Raw genomic sequence first — 23,778 nt, 5'->3', positions numbered from 1 at the left:
GATGCAGCCCCAACATACAGTATGACAATGTAAGATTAGATACAGAGCTCCAGCAGATGGTATCACACACATTGGGATTAGATACAGCCATCTGCTCTCATAACACTGTAGGATAATGTCAGCCATGGAGGTGGGGGCACCTGCTGCAGACATCTGATAGTGAATGTTATATGTACTATGGAAGGACTACAGCTGTGTTGTGCTGGGACTTGTAGTCCTCCAGTCTGAGTCACCCACTTTCCCTCATGCAGTACATTGGAGTGATGGTGGCATGTGCCTCCTGGGTGCTCTGGGTACTTGTGCCTCCATCCAGCTCTTCCCCTGCGCTGCTCCATACACACAACCCCCTCATCTCTGCTCAGTCACCTCTGTGATGGGAGGGGGAAGAATGTGCTGCTGGGGGGGGGTTGTTTATGTTTCTCTCTGTGTCAGGGCTGTTATCTGATCCTCCTGTCACAGTCCGTACACCCAGGGAGGGGGCGTGTCCAGCAGGAATGCAGAAATAAGTCAGAGCCAGAGACGGCTGTAAGGGGATAATCAGCCTTGTGTCGTTAAAAAACTCTTCATTTTAGGTTATTAATGTATATTGCAAAAATTCTTATCATGACCTAAGCTAACTAAAACTGAAAGGTCAAAATATTTTATAGTTAAGCTTTAAATAGTTAATGTTCGGATGAACATGGCGACCATTGATCATCTCCTTGCTGACCTGCGTCTAGGACTGATCCACTGGGACACTGTAATGCGGGAGATGATTTCACCAGAGAAAAGGCTCCTTGTGGCCCTCAGATAAGGAACAGTACTATTTATTAGTTAATAATATATATATATATATATATATATATATATATATATATATATATTTTATTTTTTTGCTTATTTTAGCTTTTAATACAGATTTCTCACCACTGGGAACTCTTTTGCATCACTGCATTATGAATTTGCTTTGGGGATTTCCACAATATCCTCTATTGTTGGATTGACCTGTACAACCATCTAGGAGCGTCTGAGAGCCCAAGCAATGCCCCCCCCCCAGTCTGAGGATTGGATCCGCCTCACTGGCGGCTTTGAAGCAGCAGCGCAGTTTTCTAACTGCATCGGTGCGCTGGATGGGAAACACATTCATGTGAAGAAGCCATCTCATTCGGGGGCCCTGTACTTCAAGTATAAGCAGTTTTTCACGGTGGTCTTGTTGACCTTGGCTGTGCTATATAGCAATGCTATATGCTTCTGCAGCAGGTTTATTTTTTTTTCTACCTCTACCTGGAGGTAAACATGATTGGCCGTGTTCAACACCCTTTTGGATGTGGCTATTTTTTTTTTTACAGACACTGCGGTATATAATATGTGAACATAGCCTTAGGGCCCTATGACACGGGACGATCACCATGCAAATTATCGTTATATTGTTTGAATTTAAACAATTTTAGTTTTGTGTAAAAGCAGCAACAATCAAACGACCAATAAGAAAATCGTTCATTTGGTGCTGACACTAAAATCATTGCTAATCGGTTGCTGTAATTCCACATCCGTTCACTAATCATTCAGTGTTAGGGTGCCTTTACGGAGAGATTTTGAAGCCAAAGCCAGGAATAGATTATAACCAGATAGCAGGTCATAGACTGAGATCTCTCCCCTTTTCAAATGCATTTCTGGCTTTGGCTTCAATAATCTGTTAGATAAATCTCTGTGTAAAGGCGCCCTAAATACACATTATTCCTTCTTTTGCTGGGATCAGATGGAGTAAACGATTGTAGTAACGATTGTAACTACCGACTATTGTTCTGTGCAATATGGTGAACAATTTCAGGTTAAGGGTCCATTTACACAGAAAGATTATCTGCCAAAAATTTGAAGCCAAAGCCAGAAACAGACTATAAACAGAGATCAGATCATAAAGGAAAGCCTGAGATTTCTCCTCTTTTCAAATCCATTTCTGGTTTTGGCTTAAATCTTTGGCAGATAATCTGTCAGATAATCTTTCTGTGTAAATGGACCCTAATGAGAAATAATCTTGTTTGCGATCGTCAATCGTTAAAAATCACTTTGTCTAAAGTGCATAGAGTATAGGAGGACACTGGTAAATGAGATATGGATAGAACACAGTAATAGCAGAGGAGACCAATTAGGGATTGGCAAACTCCTGGCTATAAAGATAAGTTTAAGGGTGCGGTCAAAATGAATGTTCAGTTTAAATTTAATGGTTCATAGTGTTGCACTCCAAAGAACAACTGCAGCACAAGCACAGTCATGGAGATGGGAGTGAGAGATTCGGGTGATGGAAGATGATATAGATCAGGGGTCCTCAACTGGCGGACCGCGGTCCGAACCCGGACCGCGGAGGCCAGCTGTCCGGACCCCTGGTCAGACCTCCTAACCTCCCGGGACGGACCGGATCCGGGGCTGTTAGGAGGTCCCGCTCCCCACCGCACTCCTCCCGCCCCATAGGCGTACTGTCCTTAGATGTCAGTACGCCTGTGGGGCTGGGGGCAGTGTCGGTCCGGCCCCCGGCTGATACGCGCTCTGTAGGGATGTCCCGGGGATTCCCCAGCAGAGCGCGCACCACAGACCTCAGTGTACGCTGCCGGCCTGTCCTTCCCGGAAGTGCAGGCCGGCGGCGTATGCTGAGGTCACTGATGCGCGCTCTGCTGGGGAATCCCCGGGACATCCCTACAGAGCGCGTATCAGCCGGGGGCCGGACCGAGGGGAGAAGAGAAGAAGACAAGAAGACAGGCGCGGCGGGGGAGCGAGGTGCTAGGTGAGTTGTGGGTTGTTTGTTTTTTTTTCTATGGGGGCTATCTATAAGGGGAGAGCGCACTGGGGGGCTATATACTACTGAGGGGAGCTCGAAGGGGGCTATATACTGCAGGGGGAGAGCACAGGGGGCTATATACTACTTGGGGGCTATATACTACTGGGGGGAGCTCACAGGGGGGTTATATACTACTGGGGGGGCTATATACTACTGGGGGGAGCTCACAGGGGCTATATACTGGGGGCTATATACTACTGAGGAGAGCTCACAGGGGGCTATATACTACAGGGGGAGAGCACAGGGGGCTATATACTACTTGGGGGGCTATATACTACTGGGGGGAACTCACAGGGGGGCTATATACTACTGGGGGGGCTATATACTACTGGGGGGGAGCTCACAGGGGGCTATATACTGGGGGCTATATACTACTGAGGAGAGCTCACAGGGGGCTATATACTACAGGGGGAGAGCACAGGGGGCTATATACTACTTGGGGGGCTATATACTACTGGGGGAGCTCACAGGGGGGGCTATATACTACTGGGGGGGCTATATACTACTGGGGGGAGCTCACAGGGGGCTATATACTACTGGGGGGAGCTCACAGGGGGCTATATACTACAGGGGGAGAGCACAGGGGGGGCTATATACTACTGGGGGAGCTCACAGGGGGCTATATACTACAGGGGGAGAGCACAGAGGGGCTATATACTACTGGGGGGACCTCACAGGGGGCTATATACAACTTGGGGAGAGCACAGGGGGGCTATATACTACTGGGGGAAGCTCACAGGGGGGCTATATACTACTGGGGGGAGCTCAAAGGGGGCTATATACTACAGAGGGAGAGCACAGGGGGCTATATACTACTGGGGGTAGCTCACAGGGGCCTATATACTACTGGGGGGAGCTCAAAGGGGGCTATATACTACAGGGGGAGAGCACAGGGGGGCTATATACTACTGGGGGGCACTCACAGGGGGCTATATACTACAAGGGGAGAGCACAGGGGGGCTATATACTGCTGGGGGAGCAACAGGGGGCTATACACTACTGGGGGAGAGCGCACAGGGGGGGCTATACACTACTGGGGGAGCAACAGGGGGGGTTATATACTACCAGGGCAGTCACCCCCTTTGTACCGAATAGCAAAGGGCTGTTGAGAGAGAAAAAAAATGCCAGTTTTCCTGCTAATAAGCAGCAATTCTGTATATAAATAGTTGAACGTTTGTGAAAATTAACAAAACACAATTTCCTACTGATGTTCAGCTCGGACCTTCACCTGACAATAGACCCCGGTAAGTGGACCTTCACTAAAAGTTGTTGAGTACCCCTGATATAGATCATTAAAGGACAACTCCCACGGAAATTTTTTTTGGCTTATTTAACACACATTACAAAGTTATATAACTTTGTAATGTGGTTAAATACCTGGTCTGGCACCCTTCCCCCACTTTCGAACCCCCCCCCCCCCCCCCGAAAGTTAAAGAAATTATACATTACCTATTACGGTCGTCACCGTCCTCTTCTACCGGGCGCCATCTTGTGACGACGTCAGAGCCGGGGGGGCGGTCCGGATCTTCTTCCTCCTCGGCGTCTTCATGGAAAGTGAATGGGAGAGAAAAGGCTGCTGGTGCACATGCGCACCAGCAGCCTTTTTATTGGCTGGAGCGCATCACATGGATTCCAGCTTGCCCAGCCCTGATTGGCTGAGCTTGCTGGAAGCCATGTGATGCGCTCTAACCAATGAAAAGGCTGCCGGTGCGCGAGCACACTGGCAGCCTTTTCTCTCCCATGGACCCAGAAGTGGGAGACATCGCTGGACCGCGGATGGAGAGGCGGACAACGGGCGAATCGAGTGACGATCGTCACCGGAGGGATGGTGAGCATGATGTCTGTGTGTGTCTGTGGCTTTTTTCGGGAAGGGGGTTGGGGGGGGGGGGTCCCATGGGAGTTGTCCTTTTAACAGAAGGAAGATCACATGGGGCATGGTAGACAAAGATGAGGGAGTAGATGTAGGGAGGTGCAGCACTGGGGAGAGTATGTATTCTGAATTTGATGGATGACCCTAAGGTGAAAGGCATGGAGATATATATTTTATTTTTACAGTCAATACTACTACATGAAGCTAGAGGTCGGTGGTTTGTAAGAGGTACCCCTCCAATCATCTCATTGGTATCTTGTGGTCTATAGTGAGTAAAGAGAGGTCTTACAGAGGATTAATCCTCCTAAGAAAATAATAAGAAGAAGCTCTCTCATATCCCTGGCGCACCTTACATCTATCTCTACAGAAAGGTGTGGCTCTCCAGCTCCATAAACATGTGATCCTTTATTGTGACGTAAACATCTAAAACAACAAACAGCTAAAAACACAGACGGTGCGAGGTAATCCCTCATGGCCACGATTAAGAGGGATTATTTTGCAACGCGGCGGCGAGATTTTTCTGAATGAATCATTGATTTCAACACATTACTTGTAAAGTCTCATATTTTTGCTCAATGATACAAATGTTTGCACAAAACAGGAACATTTGTTATGTTTTTCATAAATAAATAATTGCTTAAAAAAAAAAACGGCAGCAATCGATGAATAAATTTACCCCAAACCTTTCCCATATTCTGGTGATTAAAAAGTTTTTTTTTTCCCCCTGAGTTTTTGTTATCTGCATTTGGAGTTGTCTTTTATTATAACGCTTTTCACATAGCACACAGAAATCTTTGATTCCTAACAAGCGCTGATTTTATACTAAAACATTTTCCACATTCTGCCTTGTGTGACCTGTCTGAAATTCAGCAAGGCTTTCTGAGTATGAATATGCCTCCTATCTTGTGTGTATTTTCTGATGTTTAAGAAAATGTGGTTTCCGAGTAAAACCTTTCCCACATTCTAAGCATCGGAAAGGCTTCTCTCCTGTGTGAGTCTTATGATGTTTACTAAGCAGCTTATTTGAGGTAAAACATTTACCACATTCTGTACATAAAAATGGCTTCTCTCCTGTATGAATTCTCAAGTGTTCAACAAGACTTGATTTCTGGGTAAAGCAGTTCCCACATTCTGGGCATGGAAATGGTTTCTCACCTGTGTGAGTTCTCTGATGTTCACAAAGATGTGATTTCCTTGTGAAACACTTTCCACATTCTGAGCATGAAAATAGTTTCTCTCCTGTATGGATTTTTTGATGCTTGATAAGATCTGAATTCTTAGTAAAACATTTCCCACATTCAGTACATAAAAATGGCTTCTCCCCTGTGTGAGTTTTCTGATGTTCAACAAGATCTCCCTTCCGAGGGAAACATTTCCAACACTGTTGACATGAAAATGGTTTTTCACCTGTGTGATTTCTTAGATGGTAAACAAGATGTTCTTTCCTTGAGAAACAACTTCCACATTCTTGACATGAAAATGGCTTCTCCCCTGTGTGAATTCTTTGATGTATTACAAGATTTGATTTCAGAGTGAAACATTTCCCACATTCTGAACATGAAAATGGCTTCTCCCCAGTATGAGTTATTTGATGCTTAAAAAGATTTGATTTCTGAGTAAAACTTTTCCCACATTCCAAGCATAAAAATGGCTTCAGTCCTGTGTGGCTTTTCTGATGTTTAACGAGGTCTACTTTCAGAGGAAAACATTTCCTACATTCTAGACATGTAAATGGCTTTTCCGCTAGGTGAGTTTTTTGATGTTCAACAAGATTTGATTTCACAGAAAAACATTTTGCACATTCTGAACAAGAAAATGACTTCATTTCTGGATAAGTCTTCTGGATGGGTCTTTTGTAACTTTCACCTTGCTTAACAGTCTGTGATAAATCAGTACATGGGACTTGTATAGAAGGATGAGATGCCAGATCGTTGCTGTGAGGGGCTGGGGGTATATCTGGGGTAATAGAAGGTTCTTCATATGTATCTTGTGTGATCTGATCATCTGCTGTAATATCTGATCTCCGGGTACACTCAGCTGCCAAGAATAAGTCCAATTATTATTTGTTAGTAATTAACCCCTAAAGGGGTGGCATCAAAAAGCAAAGAATGTAAAAACAGACGTGCAGCACACACTACATATATATATACACTCTGTCACAAAAACTACATGCTCCGAGAAGGAAACAAGTTACTTTTACAAAACTTAATGGTCCATTTACACGAAGTGATAATTCGTCCAATCGATCTTTTAACGATTTTGAAGCAACAATTTGGTTTTTATAACGATCAGCGTTTAGACAAATAAATCGTTAAAGCGATAATTTTTAAGATCGCTTAAGCCCATCTCACACATAGGGTGAATCTTTGAAAGACTGTTTACACAAAGCGATCTGCGAATTTTTAGGTAACGACCAACAACGATTTGAGAACATGTTAAAAGATCACAATGAACAATTTCTCGCTTGTCACTTGATGGTTCGCTATGTTTACACGAGCAGATTATCGCTCAAATGCCATCGTTATTGCGAAAATTGAAACGATAATCGTTCTGTGTACTGTATGAGGAGATAAGCAAATGATTACACATTCAGAACAAAAGATTGTTTTATTAAGGAGTTATGGCGTGAAAAAGGTTACAAATCAGTAAGTAGTAAAGCCACCTCTGGCAGCTATACAAGCCGAAACACGGTGTGGCATCAAATCAATTAGGTGACCTATGACCCCTGCGGAAGATCAGGCCATAATCTTTGCAACTGGGTAGCCTGGCTGCCTACACAAGCGTATACGGTAGTCATGAGCACTGACATTAAATTGGAATTCATAAAGATCGTTTGCCTCCAGTCGGTGACACACTCAAGCTTGCCCGAGCTCGGCAAAAATCCAATCGACACTACACATGATGTGGGGTCAGGGGTAGCGTCTTAATGGACGTTGGCTCCTTATACCAGCATAACACCGAATGCCTGGAAGATGGTAAATGGCGTTGAATCGATGCTAGAGATGTTGTTGGTGTGGATGTGGTGCGTGATCCTTGCGCTCATTTGTGTTCCTGGGACATCCTGACCTTCCATGATGGTATAATCTCCCTTCTGTGATCCATTGTAGCCAACATCGAGCAACTACCGTATCGCTCCGACTGAGGTAGAGGCTAAGAGTCCTATTCCACGGGCCGAGGAGGGCCCGATCAACGATGTAAATGAGCGGCGATCTGCTAGATCGCCGCTCGTTTACTGGGCCTATTCCACGGCCCGATGATCGTTGAGCGAGGGCTGCAGGGACATCGTTACCGATGTCCTTGCAGCCCTTGCAGCAATACATTACCTGGCTGCAGAGCTTGTCCTCCGCACTGTCTCCTCCCCGGGTCCCCCGCGCTCTATCTTCTGAATGGCCGGTCAGCTGACAGGCCACACTCAGCTAATCACAGGCCGCGGCGGTCCCGGCCTGTGATTGGCTGAGCGTTCCGTCAGCTGACCGGCCATTCAGAAGATAGAGCGCCCGGGACTCGGGGATGAAGACAGCGCGGAGAAGAAGCCCTGCAGCCCGGTAATGTATTCTGCTGCTGCTTCTTCTCAAATCGTCGGTCGCCCACTGTGCACCGCTATTCAACCGTAGCGATGCGCGGTGGGGGAACGATGATTTTAGGTCTGGTCCTAAATGAACGATTAGCCAATCATCGGCTGATCGTTCTCTCTATTTCACCGAACGATAATCGGTCGAATCGGGCCAAATGGGCCCTATTGGGCCGATTATCGTTACTGTGGAATAGGGCCCTAATACGCATGTTCGACCAACCTGCTTCGACAGATCTGTTTCAATAACCCTGAAAATGGCCTGAAAATGCACATAGCGTACTTACCCTTGTCTCATTGGCGTCAGAATTGTAATCATTTGCATATCTCTTACCAGTCCACATTCCTAATAAGCTTTGTGATTGTGGCTCGATTTCATCTGGGTGCATATATTTTTGTGGCAGTGTATATATATGTGTGTGTAAAGGAGAACATATGTGCTGTTATAAGTAAAGAAGCTTCCATCACTGGACCATTTTTCTCCCATATATATATATATATATATATGATTACTTCCTGGTTCCTCTCTGAACTGTGACCCTGCTGTTGCCAGGCAACTGTGCAGACACTTTCCCATAATCCTCCTTTCTGCATGTGAAGAGAAAACCAACTGCCAGTACTAATCAGACCATGTAACTGGGATTGAACTGAGCACGAGCGTCCCAAAAAAGTGGATGCCTGGCAGGCTGTTACCATGGGTGACAGGTTATGAAACGAAGTAGTACGGGGGGGAGGGGGGGGTACTGAATCTATATCTCTTAAATGATGTACTTTAAGAATAATGCAATGTTATACCAGAATTAGATATTTTGGAACACTCATTCATACTATCACATTCAACTCATCTGATCGTACACGTCTCATCAACAATGATGGCACTACAACCTCTCTGGTTGTATGAAATGCCTCTATATGGTAGTATAAAACCACATTGTTTCCATTCTCCTTACCTCTGTCATCTTAACCTTGTTATTTTGCAGATATCTCTACTTACTACTCACCTGAGCGATTGCCTTTAGTGAGGTCCTCCTTATACTGCTCATCACCGCTGTCATCTGTCTCTTCTTCTTTTTTTACTATTATGTCTATAGTATTTATATAGTTCGGGTCTTCATCCTGATCCATAAACTGTGAAAAATGTTATAAAAACCCCCCTCAATAACAACATCATACACAGTATTTCCAGCATGGCTAGACCGGCTTCAGGTTGTCTCAGTGGAATAGATTAGCCTCTGCCAGACACATCTGGGGTTTCTCTCATGGGAAATTCAATCTGTTGTCTCCTTATCCCGACCAGCAGTCTCCATAGCCAGAAGCTGGGATAAGATCCAGACACCATGTAATGTCTATAGTCGGCTTTATCCACCATCTCCACCTTCCTCATTACACAAATATCATCCATATAATAGTGTAGGATAAACAGAGACTGAGAGCAAGAACCTCACATCTACACATCATAGGGAACATCTCCATCTACCTGATCCTGATCCTGTGGGAGAAGAGGACGGGGACATCTCTCTGGTGCTGTTCTCTTACTGGATCTGACTGGAGGGAACACATACAGAGACTGAATTCATTCTTTCCATCCAGATAATACAGAGAGGAGGTGTGTATATAGTCCTGTCTATTACCTGCTGATGGGAGGGGCTGCTGATCCTCCAGCATCACATCCTTGTACTGATCCTTGTGTCCTTCTACATACTCCCACTCCTCCATGGAGAAATAGACCGCCACGTCCTGACACCTTATAGGAACCTGACACACACAATGATCACACAGTCATCCCCCCCACCCCTCCAGTGGTGTTACTGTATAATGTCCCAGCAGCCACAGTCTCACCTCTCCACTCAGCAGCTCCACCATCTTGTTGGTGACTTCTAGGATCTTCTCTTCCTCCATTTCCTCATGTATCAGGGGCCCCGGGATTGGGCTCAGGGTTCTTCCCCATCCTTCACACCCAGGGGCCCCACAGCGCCCACTAGAGGACTTCTTCACTACTGTGTAATCCTGTGTATGGAGAGACACATTACTATCACTCCATCCATTCCCAGAATCCCTCACCTCCCCAGTCCTATCCATCTGTTATTCCATAGATAAGAATGATGTCATGATGACATCACTCCCAGAATCCCTCACCTCTCCAGTCCTATCCATCTGTTATTCCATAGATAAGAATGATGTCATGATGACATCACTCCCAGAATCCCTCACCTCTCCAGTCCTATCCATCTGTTATTCCATAGATAAGAATGATGTCATGATGACATCACTCCCAGAATCCCTCACCTCTCCAGTCCTATCCATCTGTTATTCCATAGATAAGAATGATGTCATGATGACATCACTCCCAGAATCCCTCACCTCTCCAGTCCTATCCATCTGTTATTCCATAGATAAGAATGATGTCATGATGACATCACTCCCAGAATCCCTCACCCCTCCAGTCCTATCCATCTGTTATTCCATAGATAAGAATGATGTCATGATGACATCACTCCCAGAATCGCTCACCTCCCCAGTAAGCAGGAAGAGTATGTGTAGGGTGAGGGTTATTATCCTCTCGGCCATCTTGTCTCTGTCTCTCTCCATGGTTGATGGGTCGGTCTCTTATATAGAAGATATCAGATCCTGTAGTGGTAGAAGCTGAAAAAAAATGGAAAAAATAAGTCAGTACTAAAGCCCTATATGAAAGTAAAATAAGGAGAATGAGATAAAATACTGAAATATTTGAGGGGGTTTTATAGGAGATATTGCTTGTTATAAAATGCTATATATTCCCATTCTCTAAGGCTGGGTTCACACTGCATCTTTTTTTTTATCCGTTTTATGCAAAAAAAAAAAAAAAAAGCAGGTGTGCATCAGTTTTTAAAAATTTTTATTTGTTTTTTTTGCAAGAATGGATGAAAAAAATTGATTGGAAAAACACAGTGTGAACCTGGGCTTATACAATAGAGAATCTGATGGTTTCCTCGGTTCCTTTCATGTTAGGAGAATATTGGGCTGTTCTGTGTTATGAGGAGTCGCTGCTCCATAGAAGACAATGGTGGAGGTGAATTCCTTCCTTCCCTCGTACAGTCACCAGTGAGCAGCCACTCAGCACAGTGACATTACCCCTCAGCTGCCTCCATAAGCCGAAACATCACACAGATTATTATTCATCAGCCGTGTAATAAGCTTCCCCTGTGTATTATACAGCGCAGATAATGGAGGACACAGGGGACTGTATACGGTTTAGGGAAACACAACGGGCGACCATCAATGGCTCTGTCTTCTAGTGGGACTATCTCCATTGTCGATAGCAACCAATCACAGCTCAGCTTTTTTTTTTTACTAGACCATTGTGACAATTGAAAGCTGATCTGTGATTGGTTGCTATGGGCGACAAGGAGAATCTACTTATATGACAGAGCGATAAATCTCCTCCTAATGTTCCCTATAACAGTGACCGAAACTAATACTGATCACAAGACAGTCCTCATATGTGACTCCACACACATCCATATATATATATATACTGTACCTCCACCTGCAGAGCTGTACAGGAGCCGTGTGCTTCCCCTGTGCTTCCAGGACCTGCCATGATGTCACAGTCATGTGATCAGTCACATGGAGGAGGAGTCACATGATCAGGGGCTGCTGCTCAGTGTATGCAGGACTCTGCTGTGCTGGATGAGCTGAAGTGATGTGTATGCAGCAGAGCTGTGTGTGTGTGATGTGTGTGGAGCAGAGCTGTGTATGTGTGTGTTATATATGCCTGCAGCAGAGCCCTGTATGTAATGTACATGTAGCTGAGCTGTATATGTGTAATGTACATGTAGCTGAGCTGTATGTGTGTAATGTACATGTAGCTGAGCTGTATATGTGTGTAATGTACATGTAGCTGAGCTGTATATGTGTAATGTACATGTAGCTGAGCTGTATATATGTGTAATGTACATGTAGCTGAGCTGTATATGTGTGTAATGTACATGTAGCTGAGCTGTATATGTGTAATGTACATGTAGCTGAGCTGTATGTGTAATGTACATGTAGCAGAGCTGTATATGTGTAATGTACATGTATCTGAGCTGTATGTGTGTAATGTACATGTAGCTGAGCTGTATATGTGTAATGTACATGTAGCTGAGCTGTATGTGTGTGTAATGTACATGTAGCAGAGCTGTGTATGTGTGTAATGTAGATGTAGCTGAGCTGTATGTGTGTAATGTACATGTAGCTAAGCTGTATATGTGCAATGTACATGTAGCTGAGCTGTATATGTGTAATGTACATGTAGCTGAGCTGTATATGTGTAATGTACATGTAGCTGAGCTGTCTGTGTGTAATGTACATGTAGCTGAGCTGTATGTGTGTAATGTACATGTAGCTGAGCTGTATATATGTGTAATGTACATGTAGCTGAGCTGTATATGTGTAATGTACATGTAGCTGAGCTGTATGTGTAATGTACATGTAGTTGAGCTGTATATGTGTAATGTACATGTAACTGAGCTGTATATGTGTAATGTACATGTAGCTGAGCTGTATGTGTGTAATGTACATGTAGCTGAGCTGTATATATGTGTAATGTACATGTAGCTGAGCTGTATATGTGTAATGTACATGTAGCTGAGCTGTATGTGTAATGTACATGTAGCTGAGCTGTATGTGTGTAATGTACATGTAGCTGAGCTGTATGTGTGTAATGTACATGTAGCTGAGCTGTATATGTGTAATGTACATGTAGCTGAGCTGTATGTGTGTAATGTACATGTAGCTGAGCTGTATATATGTGTAATGTACATGTAGCTGAGCTGTATATGTGTAATGTACATGTAGCTGAGCTGTATGTGTAATGTACATGTAGCTGAGCTGTATATGTGTAATGTACATGTAGCTGAGCTGTATGTGTGTAATGTACATGTAGCTGAGCTGTATATGTGTAATGTACATGTAGCTGAGCTGTATATATGTGTAATGTACATGTAGCTGAGCTGTATATGTGTGTAATGTACATGTAGCTGAGCTGTATATGTGTAATGTACATGTAGCTGAGCTGTATGTGTAATGTACATGTAGCAGAGCTGTATATGTGTAATGTACATGTATCTGAGCTGTATGTGTGTAATGTACATGTAGCTGAGCTGTATATGTGTAATGTACATGTAGCTGAGCTGTATGTGTGTGTAATGTACATGTAGCAGAGCTGTGTATGTGTGTAATGTAGATGTAGCTGAGCTGTATGTGTGTAATGTACATGTAGCTAAGCTGTATATGTGCAATGTACATGTAGCTGAGCTGTATATGTGTAATGTACATGTAGCTGAGCTGTATATGTGTAATGTACATGTAGCTGAGCTGTCTGTGTGTAATGTACATGTAGCTGAGCTGTATGTGTGTAATGTACATGTAGCTGAGCTGTATATATGTGTAATGTACATGTAGCTGAGCTGTATATGTGTAATGTACATGTAGCTGAGCTGTATGTGTAATGTACATGTAGTTGAGCTGTATATGTGTAATGTACATGTAACTGAGCTGTATATGTGTAATGTACATGTAGCTGAGCTGTATGTGTGTAATGTACATGTAGCTGAGCTGTATATATGTGTAATGTACATGTAGCTGAGCTGTATATGTGTAATGTACATGTAGCTGAGCTGTATGTGTAATGTACATGTAGTTGAGCTGTATATGTGTAATGTACATGTAGCTGAGCTGTATATATGTGTAATGTACATGTAGCTGAGCTGTATATGTGTAATGTACATGTAGCTGAGCTGTATGTGTAATGTACATGTAGTTGAGCTGTATATGTGTAATGTACATGTAGCTGAGCTGTATGTGTGTAATGTACATGTAGCTGAGCTGTATGTGTGTAATGTACATGTAGCTGAGCTGTATGTGTGTAATGTACATGTAGCTGAGCTGTATGTGTGTAATGTACATGTAGCTGAGCTGTATGTGTGTAATGTACATGTAGTTGAGCTGTATATGTGTGTAATGTACATGTAGCTGAGCTGTATATGTGTAATGTACATGTAGCTGAGCTGTATATGTGTGTAATGTACATGTAGCTGAGCTGTATATGTGTGTAATGTACATGTAGCTGAGCTGTATGTGTGTAATGTACATGTAGCTGAGCTGTATATATGTAATGTACATGTAGCTGAGCTGAATGTGTAATGTACATGTAGCTGAGCTGTATATGTGTAATGTACATGTAGCTGAGCTGTATATATGTGTGTAATGTACATGTAGCTGAGCTGTATGTGTGTAATGTACATGTAGCTGAGCTGTATGTGTGTAATGTACATGTAGCCGAGCTGTATATGTGTAATGTACATGTAGCTGAGCTGTATGTGTGTAATGTACATGTAGCCGAGCTGTATATGTGTAATGTACATGTAGCTGAGCTGTATATGTGTATGTTCCCTGAGCCATTTAGTTATCACCTTTGCTTTATGGCAAGGTGCTCCATCATGCTGGAAAAGGCATTGTTGATCGCCAAACTGCTCTTGGACGGTTGGGAGAAGTTGCTCTTGGAGGACATTCTGGTCCCATTCTTTATTCATGGCTGTGTTTTTAGGCAAGACTGTGAGAGAGCCGATTCCGTTGGCTGAGAAGCAACCCCACACATGAATGGTTTCAGGATGCCGGTTACAGTTGGCATGAGACAAGACTGGTGGTAGCGCTCACCTCGTCTTCTCCCAATAAGCTTTTTTCCAGATATCCCAAACAATCGGAAAGGGGAATCATCAGAGACAATTACTTTCCCCCAGTCCTCAGCAGTCCACTCCCTGGACCTTTCCCCCAGTCCTCAGCAGTCCACTCCCTGGACCTTTCCCCAGTCCTCAGCAGTCCGCTCCCTGGACCTTTCCCCCAGTCCTCAGCAGTCCACTCCCTGTATCTTTTGCAGAGTATCAGTCTGTCCCTGATGTTTTTTCTGGAGAGAAGTGGCTTCTTTGCTGCCCTCCTTGAGACCAGGCCTTGCTCCAAGAGTCTCCGCAGTCTCACAGTGCACAGTGCAGATGCCCTCACACCTGCCTGCTGCCATTCCTGAGCAAGCTCTGCACTGCTGGTAGCCCCATCCCGCAGCTGAAACACTTTTAGGAGACGGTCCTGGCACTTGCTGGTCTTTCTTGGGTGCCCTGGAGCCTTTTTGGCAACAATGGAACCTCTCTCCTTGAAGTTCTTGATGATGTGATAGATTGTTGACTGAGGTGCAATCTTTCTAGCTGCGATACTCTTCCCTGTTAGGCCATTTTTGTGCAGTGCAATGATGACTGCACGTGTTTCTTTAGAGATAACCATGGTTAACAGAAGAGAAACAATGATGCCAAGCACCAGCCTCCTTTTAAAGTGTCCAGTGGTGTCATTCTTACTTAATCATGACAGATTGATCACTGAAACACACCCTCTCTGTCCTTCCTCCCCACCCTCCTCATCATTAGGAATGATCCAGGAACATTTACTGCTGTTTGAGCTTTGCACAGGTGTATTAACGATCCAGCCCATGTTCATTATGCACACAGCTGAGGAATAGGAAGCAATCTGCCTGGAGCATTCCTAATAATGAGGAGGGTGGGGAGGAAGGACAGAGAGGGTGTGCCAGCCTAATGCATATACAAATGTAACACCCGGCCGTTAGACACAGCGCTGCCAGATTAAAAGTTGTTTTTATGACAATAACTGCATCCCCTGCCGAATGGACCCCAGGACAGATCTTGGATTAAAATCAGCTATCCAAAGGTACAAGTGGTTTGGGGGGGTCAGATTGTGGGTGCAGAGTCGCTTTAAGAAAAATAGATACGGTACCGCAGCAGAGTGACGTCTTTATTATGGGGGACTTTAACTTTAATCCAAATATAAACTGGAAAGCAGAAACCTGCAGCCCAAGCAAAGGAAGCTGATACTGGAAATAGCAAGAGACAATTACTTTTCCCAATTAGTACAGGAACCAACAGGGGGGGGGGCACTCCTGGACCAGATTTTTACCAATATGCCAGACAGAAAATCAAAGGTGGTGGGGGGGTCACCTAGGTAATAGTGACCACAACATAACTTTTCATGCATCCTTCAGTAAAATGCTTAGTTGGAGAACTACAGAAGGAAGAGAAGACATTGGGGACATAGACTGGACCTGTGTGGGCTATGGCTGCTGGAGAGGATGATGGCTAGGGGACACTGACGGACACAGGGCAGTAGAGGGACACAGAGCATCCCCCTGCCATCATCCTCTCCAGCAGCCACAGCCCGCACAGCTCTGGGAGTCGGGTCGTGACATCACCATGTTATCCAGGAAGTGACATCACCATGTTATCCGGGAAGTGACGTCACCATGTTATCCAGGAAGTGACATCACCATGTTTATCTAGGAAGTGACATCACCATGTTATCCGGGAAGTGACGTCACCATGTTATCCAGGAAGTGACATCACCATGTTATCCGGCAAGTGACATCACCATGTTATCCGGGAAGTGACATCACCATGTTATCCAGGAAGTGACATCACCATGTTAACCGGGAAGTGACATCACCATGTTATCCAGGAAGTGACATCCTCATGTTATCCAGGAAGTGACATCACCATGTTATCCAGGAAGTGACGTCACCATGTTATCCAGGAATTGAAGCCTTGATGCAGTAGTAAGTGCAGGGAAAAAAGCACGTCATGAGCTTTTCCCGTAGTAAGTGTATATTGGGGATTTGTATAACTTTTGGGGGGCAATACAATACTTTAATAAAAATCCCAAAACATTAAAAAGGAACAGCTACTTCAGCAATATACACTATAACCTGTGCTATGGGCATACAAATATATGTACTATCAATGGAATAAGTGGGAACGCTAAGCGGTGTTACAGCTACAATATTTATCAGATAAACCTAGGTTGGATTCTCCATTAGTAATGTAAAAATGGGCACCCAAGTTAATGAACCAAGTCCCTGCTTCCCAAAATTCTATTCCAGTATGTACAGCACATCTTAAAAACTCCAATAGGTATTACCTACTTGTAATAAACATAACACACAGATTGCACCTTATCCATAATGTAAACACAGGCAACCCCAATGTCTTCCTCAGAGGGCATTCAATTATCAATGACCTTGTAGAGGGGCTACACAGTAGAGTCTCCATTTTTGCAGATGATACTAAACTGGGTAAAGTAATCAACACAGAGGAGGATAATATCATTATACAGAGGGATTTGGAGAAGCTGGAGGCTTGGGCAGAGAAATGGCAGATGAAGTTTAGTGTGGATAAATGTAAGGTTATGCATTTGGGCTGTAGAAATAATAAATACAGTTATGTGCTAAATAATAAAACACTGGGTAACACTGCTTCCGAAAAGGACCTGAGGGTATTGGTGGACAGTAACCTCATCTATAGTGATCAGTGCCAGACAGCAGCTGCCAAGGCTAATAACATCCTGGGATGCAGCAGGCCGAGATGCTAAAGATGAGAACAACCTGGACAGTACAGAGATCTTTGTAGTGATATTTTTACTCCTAGGTCTGTAACCATGACAAGGGGGCATCCTCTACGTCTAGAGGAAAGAAGGTTTCACCATCAGCACCTTGTTACCTTTATTTTATACAGCAAGACAGTGTTTTTTTGTTTTTTTTTATCTTTTACTAATTTTTCACAATCGCACATTTAATCGACAAACATTTTTAATGTAATTTTTTAACTTGTCAAAGCAGCATACATGGGCTTGTTTCTGTAGCCACTTCTTATTTTTGAACCCAACCTGTGGCCACGACCACACAACGTCTTTTTTTGGATGAATTATTTCAAACCAACGGCCATTATTCCACAAATGATGGCCGTTGTTTTGAAATGACTGATACTAGTTGGATGACCACTGATCTCCATGTTGCTGTGTCTCAGTCTTCTGTACTTAAATCAATTGTGACATCATCTGCTTTGTAGATTTATATAATCCTTTTTTTTATTTATTTGCTGAGGTCATCGTCCCTGTGTGTTTAATCCAAACGTATCTTGTTTTATCCAGATAACAATAGAGCCGCCATTTAGAAACCTAGAAGATTGTCGGCAGAAAAAGACCCCCTGCTCCATCTACTCCGCCCTTATAGTATTTCCCTACTTATTATCTTAGGATAGATATATGTATATACCAGGCAGGTTACATTTACTTACTGTAGATTTACCAACCACATCTGCTGGAAGTTTGTTCCAAGCATCTACTACTCTTTCAGTATAGTAATATTTACTCTTGTTTCTGATCTTTCCCCCAATAACCTTTCACTGTGCCCTCTTGTTCTTGTGTTTAGTTTACCATCATATCTTCCCTTTCCCTTCTTCCCCCTGTAACATATATAAAGGTTTCCATCATGTCCTCCCTTTCCCTTCTTCCTCCTGTAACATATATAAAGGTTTCCATCATGTCCCCCTTTCCCTTCTTCCTCCTGTAACATATATAAAGGTTTCCATCATGTCCTCCCTTTCCCTTCTTCCCCCTGTAACATATATAAAGGCTTCCATCATGTCCTCCCTTTTTCCTTCTTCCTCCTGTAACATATATAAAGGTTTCCATCACATCCTCCCTTTCCCTTCTTCCTCCTGTAACATATATAAAGGTTTCCATCACGTCTTCCCTTTCCCTTCTTCCTCCTGTAACATATATAAAGGTTTCCATCATGTCCACCCTTTCCCTTCTTCCTCCTGTAACATATATAAAGGTTTCCATCATGTCCCTCCTTTCCCTTCTTCCTCGTGTAACATATATTAAAGTGTAACTGTCTTTTTTTTTTTTTTTGCAGAAATCAGTAGTATAAGCGATTTTAAGAAACTCTATAATAGGTTTTATTAGGCAAAAAAGCCTCTTTCTGTACTCAAAAAAGCAATTTCCAAGCCTCCCCCCCCCCCCTCTGACTTCTTATCTGTGCATTATCAGGCAAATCGTCTTCATTACAGAAAAGCCAGTTAAGACGGGTTCTACTGGGTCCATTATATCCTATGGAGGGGGGAGGGGCCGAGGCAGATGAGGGAGCAGGAAGAGGTGACATGAAGGTCAGCTGTTTGTAGACCCTCTGGGCACCTAAAACCCTGGATTCAGGGGTCAGAAAAGTCAGTGCTTATCTAGGAACTTGCTGAGAGAAAATTGCAGGGTGTTGTGCTGTGCAGGACTCCTCCGTGCTCACTCACCCCTCTCAGCCCCTCCCCTCTCCATAGAGCATAATGGACACAGAAATCCTGCTTCTTCTGATGTGAGGAGGGAGCTAGAAAAAACGCTTTTTCAGCACAGAAGGAAACTTTTTTGGTAAATAAAACCTATTACACAGTTTCTTAAAATCGCTTGTATTATAGATATTTATTGTTTTCAGAAAAATGACCCTGAAATGACAGATACGCTTTAAGGTTTCCATCATGTCCTCCCTTTCCCCTCTTTCCTGATTCTAATGCTTGTAGATTTGAAAAATCTTTCAATTAACATAATGTACCAATACAGGCCCAATCATCTTCTTCGTGACACAACAAGTCTTTCCAGATATGTTTTATGCCTCACACCCTCCACCATTTTTGTAGCCATCTTTGGACCTATTCTATTTAGTACCTTTTTGTAGGTGAGGTCTCATAACTGGACACAGTATAATACATGTGCTATTTTAATGTAGAGATGAGCGGGGGCGAGCGATGGATAACGCAGTGGATTATCTGCCGCTATTCCGTAGTGTGAACCCACCCTTACTTTATGTGCAACAATCCACATGAAACATTTTCTTCATTTGGGGTAGGGTAAGGGTGTTTCCCTTGTGTGGATTACTAGATGTTTAATAAGTTTTGATTTTTGAGTAAAACATTTCCCACATTCTGAACATAAAAATGGCTTCTCCCCTGTGTGGACTCTCTGATGTTTAACAAGAGTTGATTTAGTGGCAAAACATTTCCCACATTCTGAACATAAATAGGGCTTCTCTCCGGTGTGAATTTTCTGATGTTTAACCAATGTTGATTTAAGGGTAAAACAATTCCCACATTCTGAACATGAAAATGGCTTCTCCCCTGTATGAATTTTCAGGTGTTCAACAAGACTTGATTTTGCAGTAAAACATTTTCCACATTCTAGGCACGAGAATGGTCTTTCCCCAGTGTGAATTCTTTGATGATTAATTAGAGTTGATTTGAAGATAAAACGTTTCCCACATTCTGAGCATGAAAATGGCTTCAACCCTGTATGAATCCTTTGATGTTTTATGACTTTTGACTTTTGATTAAAACATTTCCCACATTCTGAGCATGAAAATGGATTCTCCTCTGTGTGAATTCTCTGATGTTTAACAAGTTCTGATGTCTCAGCATAACTTTTCTCACATTCTGAGCATGGAAATGGTTTTTCCACTGTGTGAGTTTTTTGATGTTTGATAAGATTTGAGTTCATAGCAAAACATCTTCCGCAATGTGAACATGAAAATGGCTTCTCCCCTGTGTGAATTCTCTGGTGTCCAACAAGACGCGTTTTCCGATCAAAACTCTTCCCACATTCTTGGCATGAAAATGACTTTGCTACTGTGTGAATTCTTTGGTGTTCAACAAGGAGTGATTTCACAGGAAAACATTTCCCACATTCTGGGCATGGAAATGGTTTTTCTTTTATGTGAGTTGCCTCATGTCTCACAAGACTTGATTTCACAGTGAAACATTTCCCACATTCTGAACATAAAAATTGCTTATTTCCTATATAAGGCCTTTTGTGCTCAACATCCCTTCTGTAACTTTCATTCTGCTCAACTCTCTGTGATGAATCAGTAGCCAGGACTTGTATAACAGGATGAGATGGCAGATCTTTGCTGTGAGTGGCTGGGGGTATATCTGGGGTAATAGAAGGTTCTTCATATGTATCTTGTGTGATCTGACCATCTGCTGTAATATCTGGAGATATCTGATGTCCCTCTGATCTCCAGGTACACTCAGCTGCAAAGAAGAATCAGATCCTATCAGCACTATCACCTGTTTTGACCAGAAATGTTCTAATCTAATCCGGTTTTCGGTATCCGAATAATTTATTGTTCAGCCGACAGTTATAGGAGGTGTTCGGATACAACTGTTTAAAACAGGGAATCCCTTCAATATGAAGAGATTCCCCACTACTCTAAACAGGGTTTCCCGGCCAGGAGCAAAAAACCTGCTCTGGAGGGAGCCCTGTCTGTACTTCTGAGCCGGCTCAGATTACCAGCCAGACAGGGGTTAAGTTGTGATGCTTTTGGCAGAATTAACTCTTAACCCCCTAGAAGGAGCAGAACACCAAAATGATGGGTGTTGTGCTCCTCTTTGGAAAGGATTCACTTACTCTTCCTGACTCCTGTCTGTGTATTCATGTATGCTGCAGCCTCTAGTGGCGATCATGTGACCATTACTAGAGGCACTGATCATGTGACCCTCACTACAACGAGAACAAATTAAATAAATTTACATGAATTCCTATGGGAAAACTCTGCCCGGTTCCGGAATAGATTAAAGTGTCACTGTCGTTTTAAAAGACATTTGACATATCGCAGAGACACGTCAGAAATCTTGTTCTGTCCAGGTCTGAGTGTTCACACCCACACCAATCAGGAGAGCGAGCTGGGAGAGGAGCACGTTAAGAATGTGCAGTGCTTCCAGTGCCTCTGTGTATCTGGAGATAAATGTGCAGTGCTTCCAGTGCCTCTGCGTATATGGGGATAAATGCTATAATGAATGTGCAGTGCTTCCAGTGCCTCTGTGTATATGGGGATAAATGCTATGATGAATGTGCAGTGCTTCCAGTGCCTCTGTGTATATGGGGATAAATGCTATGATGAATGTGCAGTGCTTCCAGTGCCTCTGTGTATATGGGGATAAATGCTATGATGAATGTGCAGTGCATCCAGTGCCTCTGTGTATATGGAGATAAATGTGCAGTGCTTCCAGTGCCTCTGTGTATATGGAGATAAATGCTATGATGAAGGTGCAGTGCTTCAAGTGCCTCTGTGTATATGGGGATAAATGCTATGATGAATGTGCAGTGCTTCCAGTGCCTCTGTATATATGGAGATAAATGCTATGATGAATGTGCAGTGCTTCCAGTGCACCTGTGTATATGGAGATAAATGTGCAGTGCTTCCAGTGCCTCTGTGTATATGGACATAAATGTGCAGTGCTTCCAGTGCCTCTGTGTATATGGAGATAAATGCTATGATGAAGGTGCAGTGCTTCAAGTGCCCCTGTGTATATGGAGATAAATGCTATGATGAAGGTGCAGTGCTTCCAGTGCCTCTATGTATATGGGGATAAATGCTATGATGAATATGCAGTGCTTCCAGTGCCTCTGTGTATATGGGGATAAATGCTATGATGAATGTGCAGTGCTTCCAGTGCCTCTGTGTATATGGAGATAAATGCTATGATGAATGTGCAGTGCTTCCAGTGCCACTGTGTATATGGAGATAAATGCTATGATGAATGTGCAGTGCTTCCAGTGCCTCTGTGTATATGGAGATACATAATGTGATGAATGTGCAGTGCTTCCAGTGCCTCTGTGTATGGAGATAAATGCTATGATGAATGTGCAGTGCTTCCAGTGCCTCTGTGTATATGGAGATACATGATGTGATGAATGTGCAGTGTTTCCTCGGCCCCTTTGTATATGAAGATAAATGCTATGATGAATGTGCAGTGCTTCCAGTGCCTCTGTGTATGGAGATAAATGCTATGATGAATGTGCAGTGCTTCCAGTGCCTCTGTGTATATGGAGATAAATGCTATGATGAATGTGCAGTACTCCCAGTGGCTCTGTGTATATGGGGATAAATGCTATTACGAGAAACAAGCTTTTTCTCAGTTGCTCTAAACACACTGCTATTATTCTGCACATAAGTATACATACATTTTTTGTTTTTGTCTCTATAATAAAATACTGTGTTAGTTCAGAGAATGAATTATTATTGGATTATTGCCAATAACAAGGTGACGTTTATTTCATATTTAAAGCGTAACTATAATTTCAGTAGCCAAAAAATGAAATTCCTCAAATAAAAAGCCCTCGTGTTACCCTTTAAAAAGAGCCCTAAACTGTGTTGATAGCGTGTACGCTCGCTGAGATATCCTCAGTTGTTCGGCTCAGAGGAATAAATGAATTTTTCTTCTGGCTGAGAGAAAGTGGGCGTGGCCTATCCCTCATCTCCCTGGCTGCGTCCTTCCATTCACTGACCAGCACCTCAGCAGATGTATCACACAAAATGGGATTAGATACAGCCCCAGCATACAGTATCACAATGTAAGATTAGATACAGAGCTCCAGCAGATGGTATCACACACATTGGGATTAGATACAGTCATCTGCTCTCATAACACTGTAGGATAATGTCAGCCATGGAGGTGGGGGCACCTGCTGCAGACATCTGATAGTGAATGTTATATGTACTATGGAAGGACTACAGCTGGGTTGTGCTGGGACTTGTAGTCCTTCCCTCAGTGACTCACCCACTATCCCTCATGCAGTACATTGAAGTCATGGTGGCACTGGATATACTTGTGCCTCCATCCAGCTCTTCCCCTG

General features: G+C 43.4%; 1 protein-coding gene across 1 annotated transcript in view; it reads right to left on the bottom strand.

Annotated features, from left to right (window-relative positions):
- Positions 1-5,076: 5,076 nt before the first annotated feature.
- The window catches only part of LOC138786645 (zinc finger protein 271-like), a 125,795-nt gene continuing 107,093 nt past the window's right edge, over positions 5,077-23,778 (bottom strand). Inside the window, exons 2-5 of the mRNA XM_069963626.1 lie at positions 19,987-21,173; positions 9,731-9,823; positions 9,255-9,381; positions 5,077-6,719 (exon numbers count right to left, since the gene is read on the bottom strand). Of these exons, the coding sequence (XP_069819727.1) occupies positions 5,581-6,719; positions 9,255-9,381; positions 9,731-9,823; positions 19,987-21,173 (2,546 nt within the window). The 3' untranslated portion in view covers positions 5,077-5,580. The remainder of the gene's footprint in view (positions 6,720-9,254; positions 9,382-9,730; positions 9,824-19,986; positions 21,174-23,778) is intronic.

The sequence above is a fragment of the Dendropsophus ebraccatus genome, chromosome 3 (assembly GCF_027789765.1).
Source record: "Dendropsophus ebraccatus isolate aDenEbr1 chromosome 3, aDenEbr1.pat, whole genome shotgun sequence".
Taxonomy (NCBI): Eukaryota; Metazoa; Chordata; class Amphibia; order Anura; family Hylidae; genus Dendropsophus; species Dendropsophus ebraccatus.
This window is presented reverse-complemented; position numbering and strand designations above follow the sequence as displayed.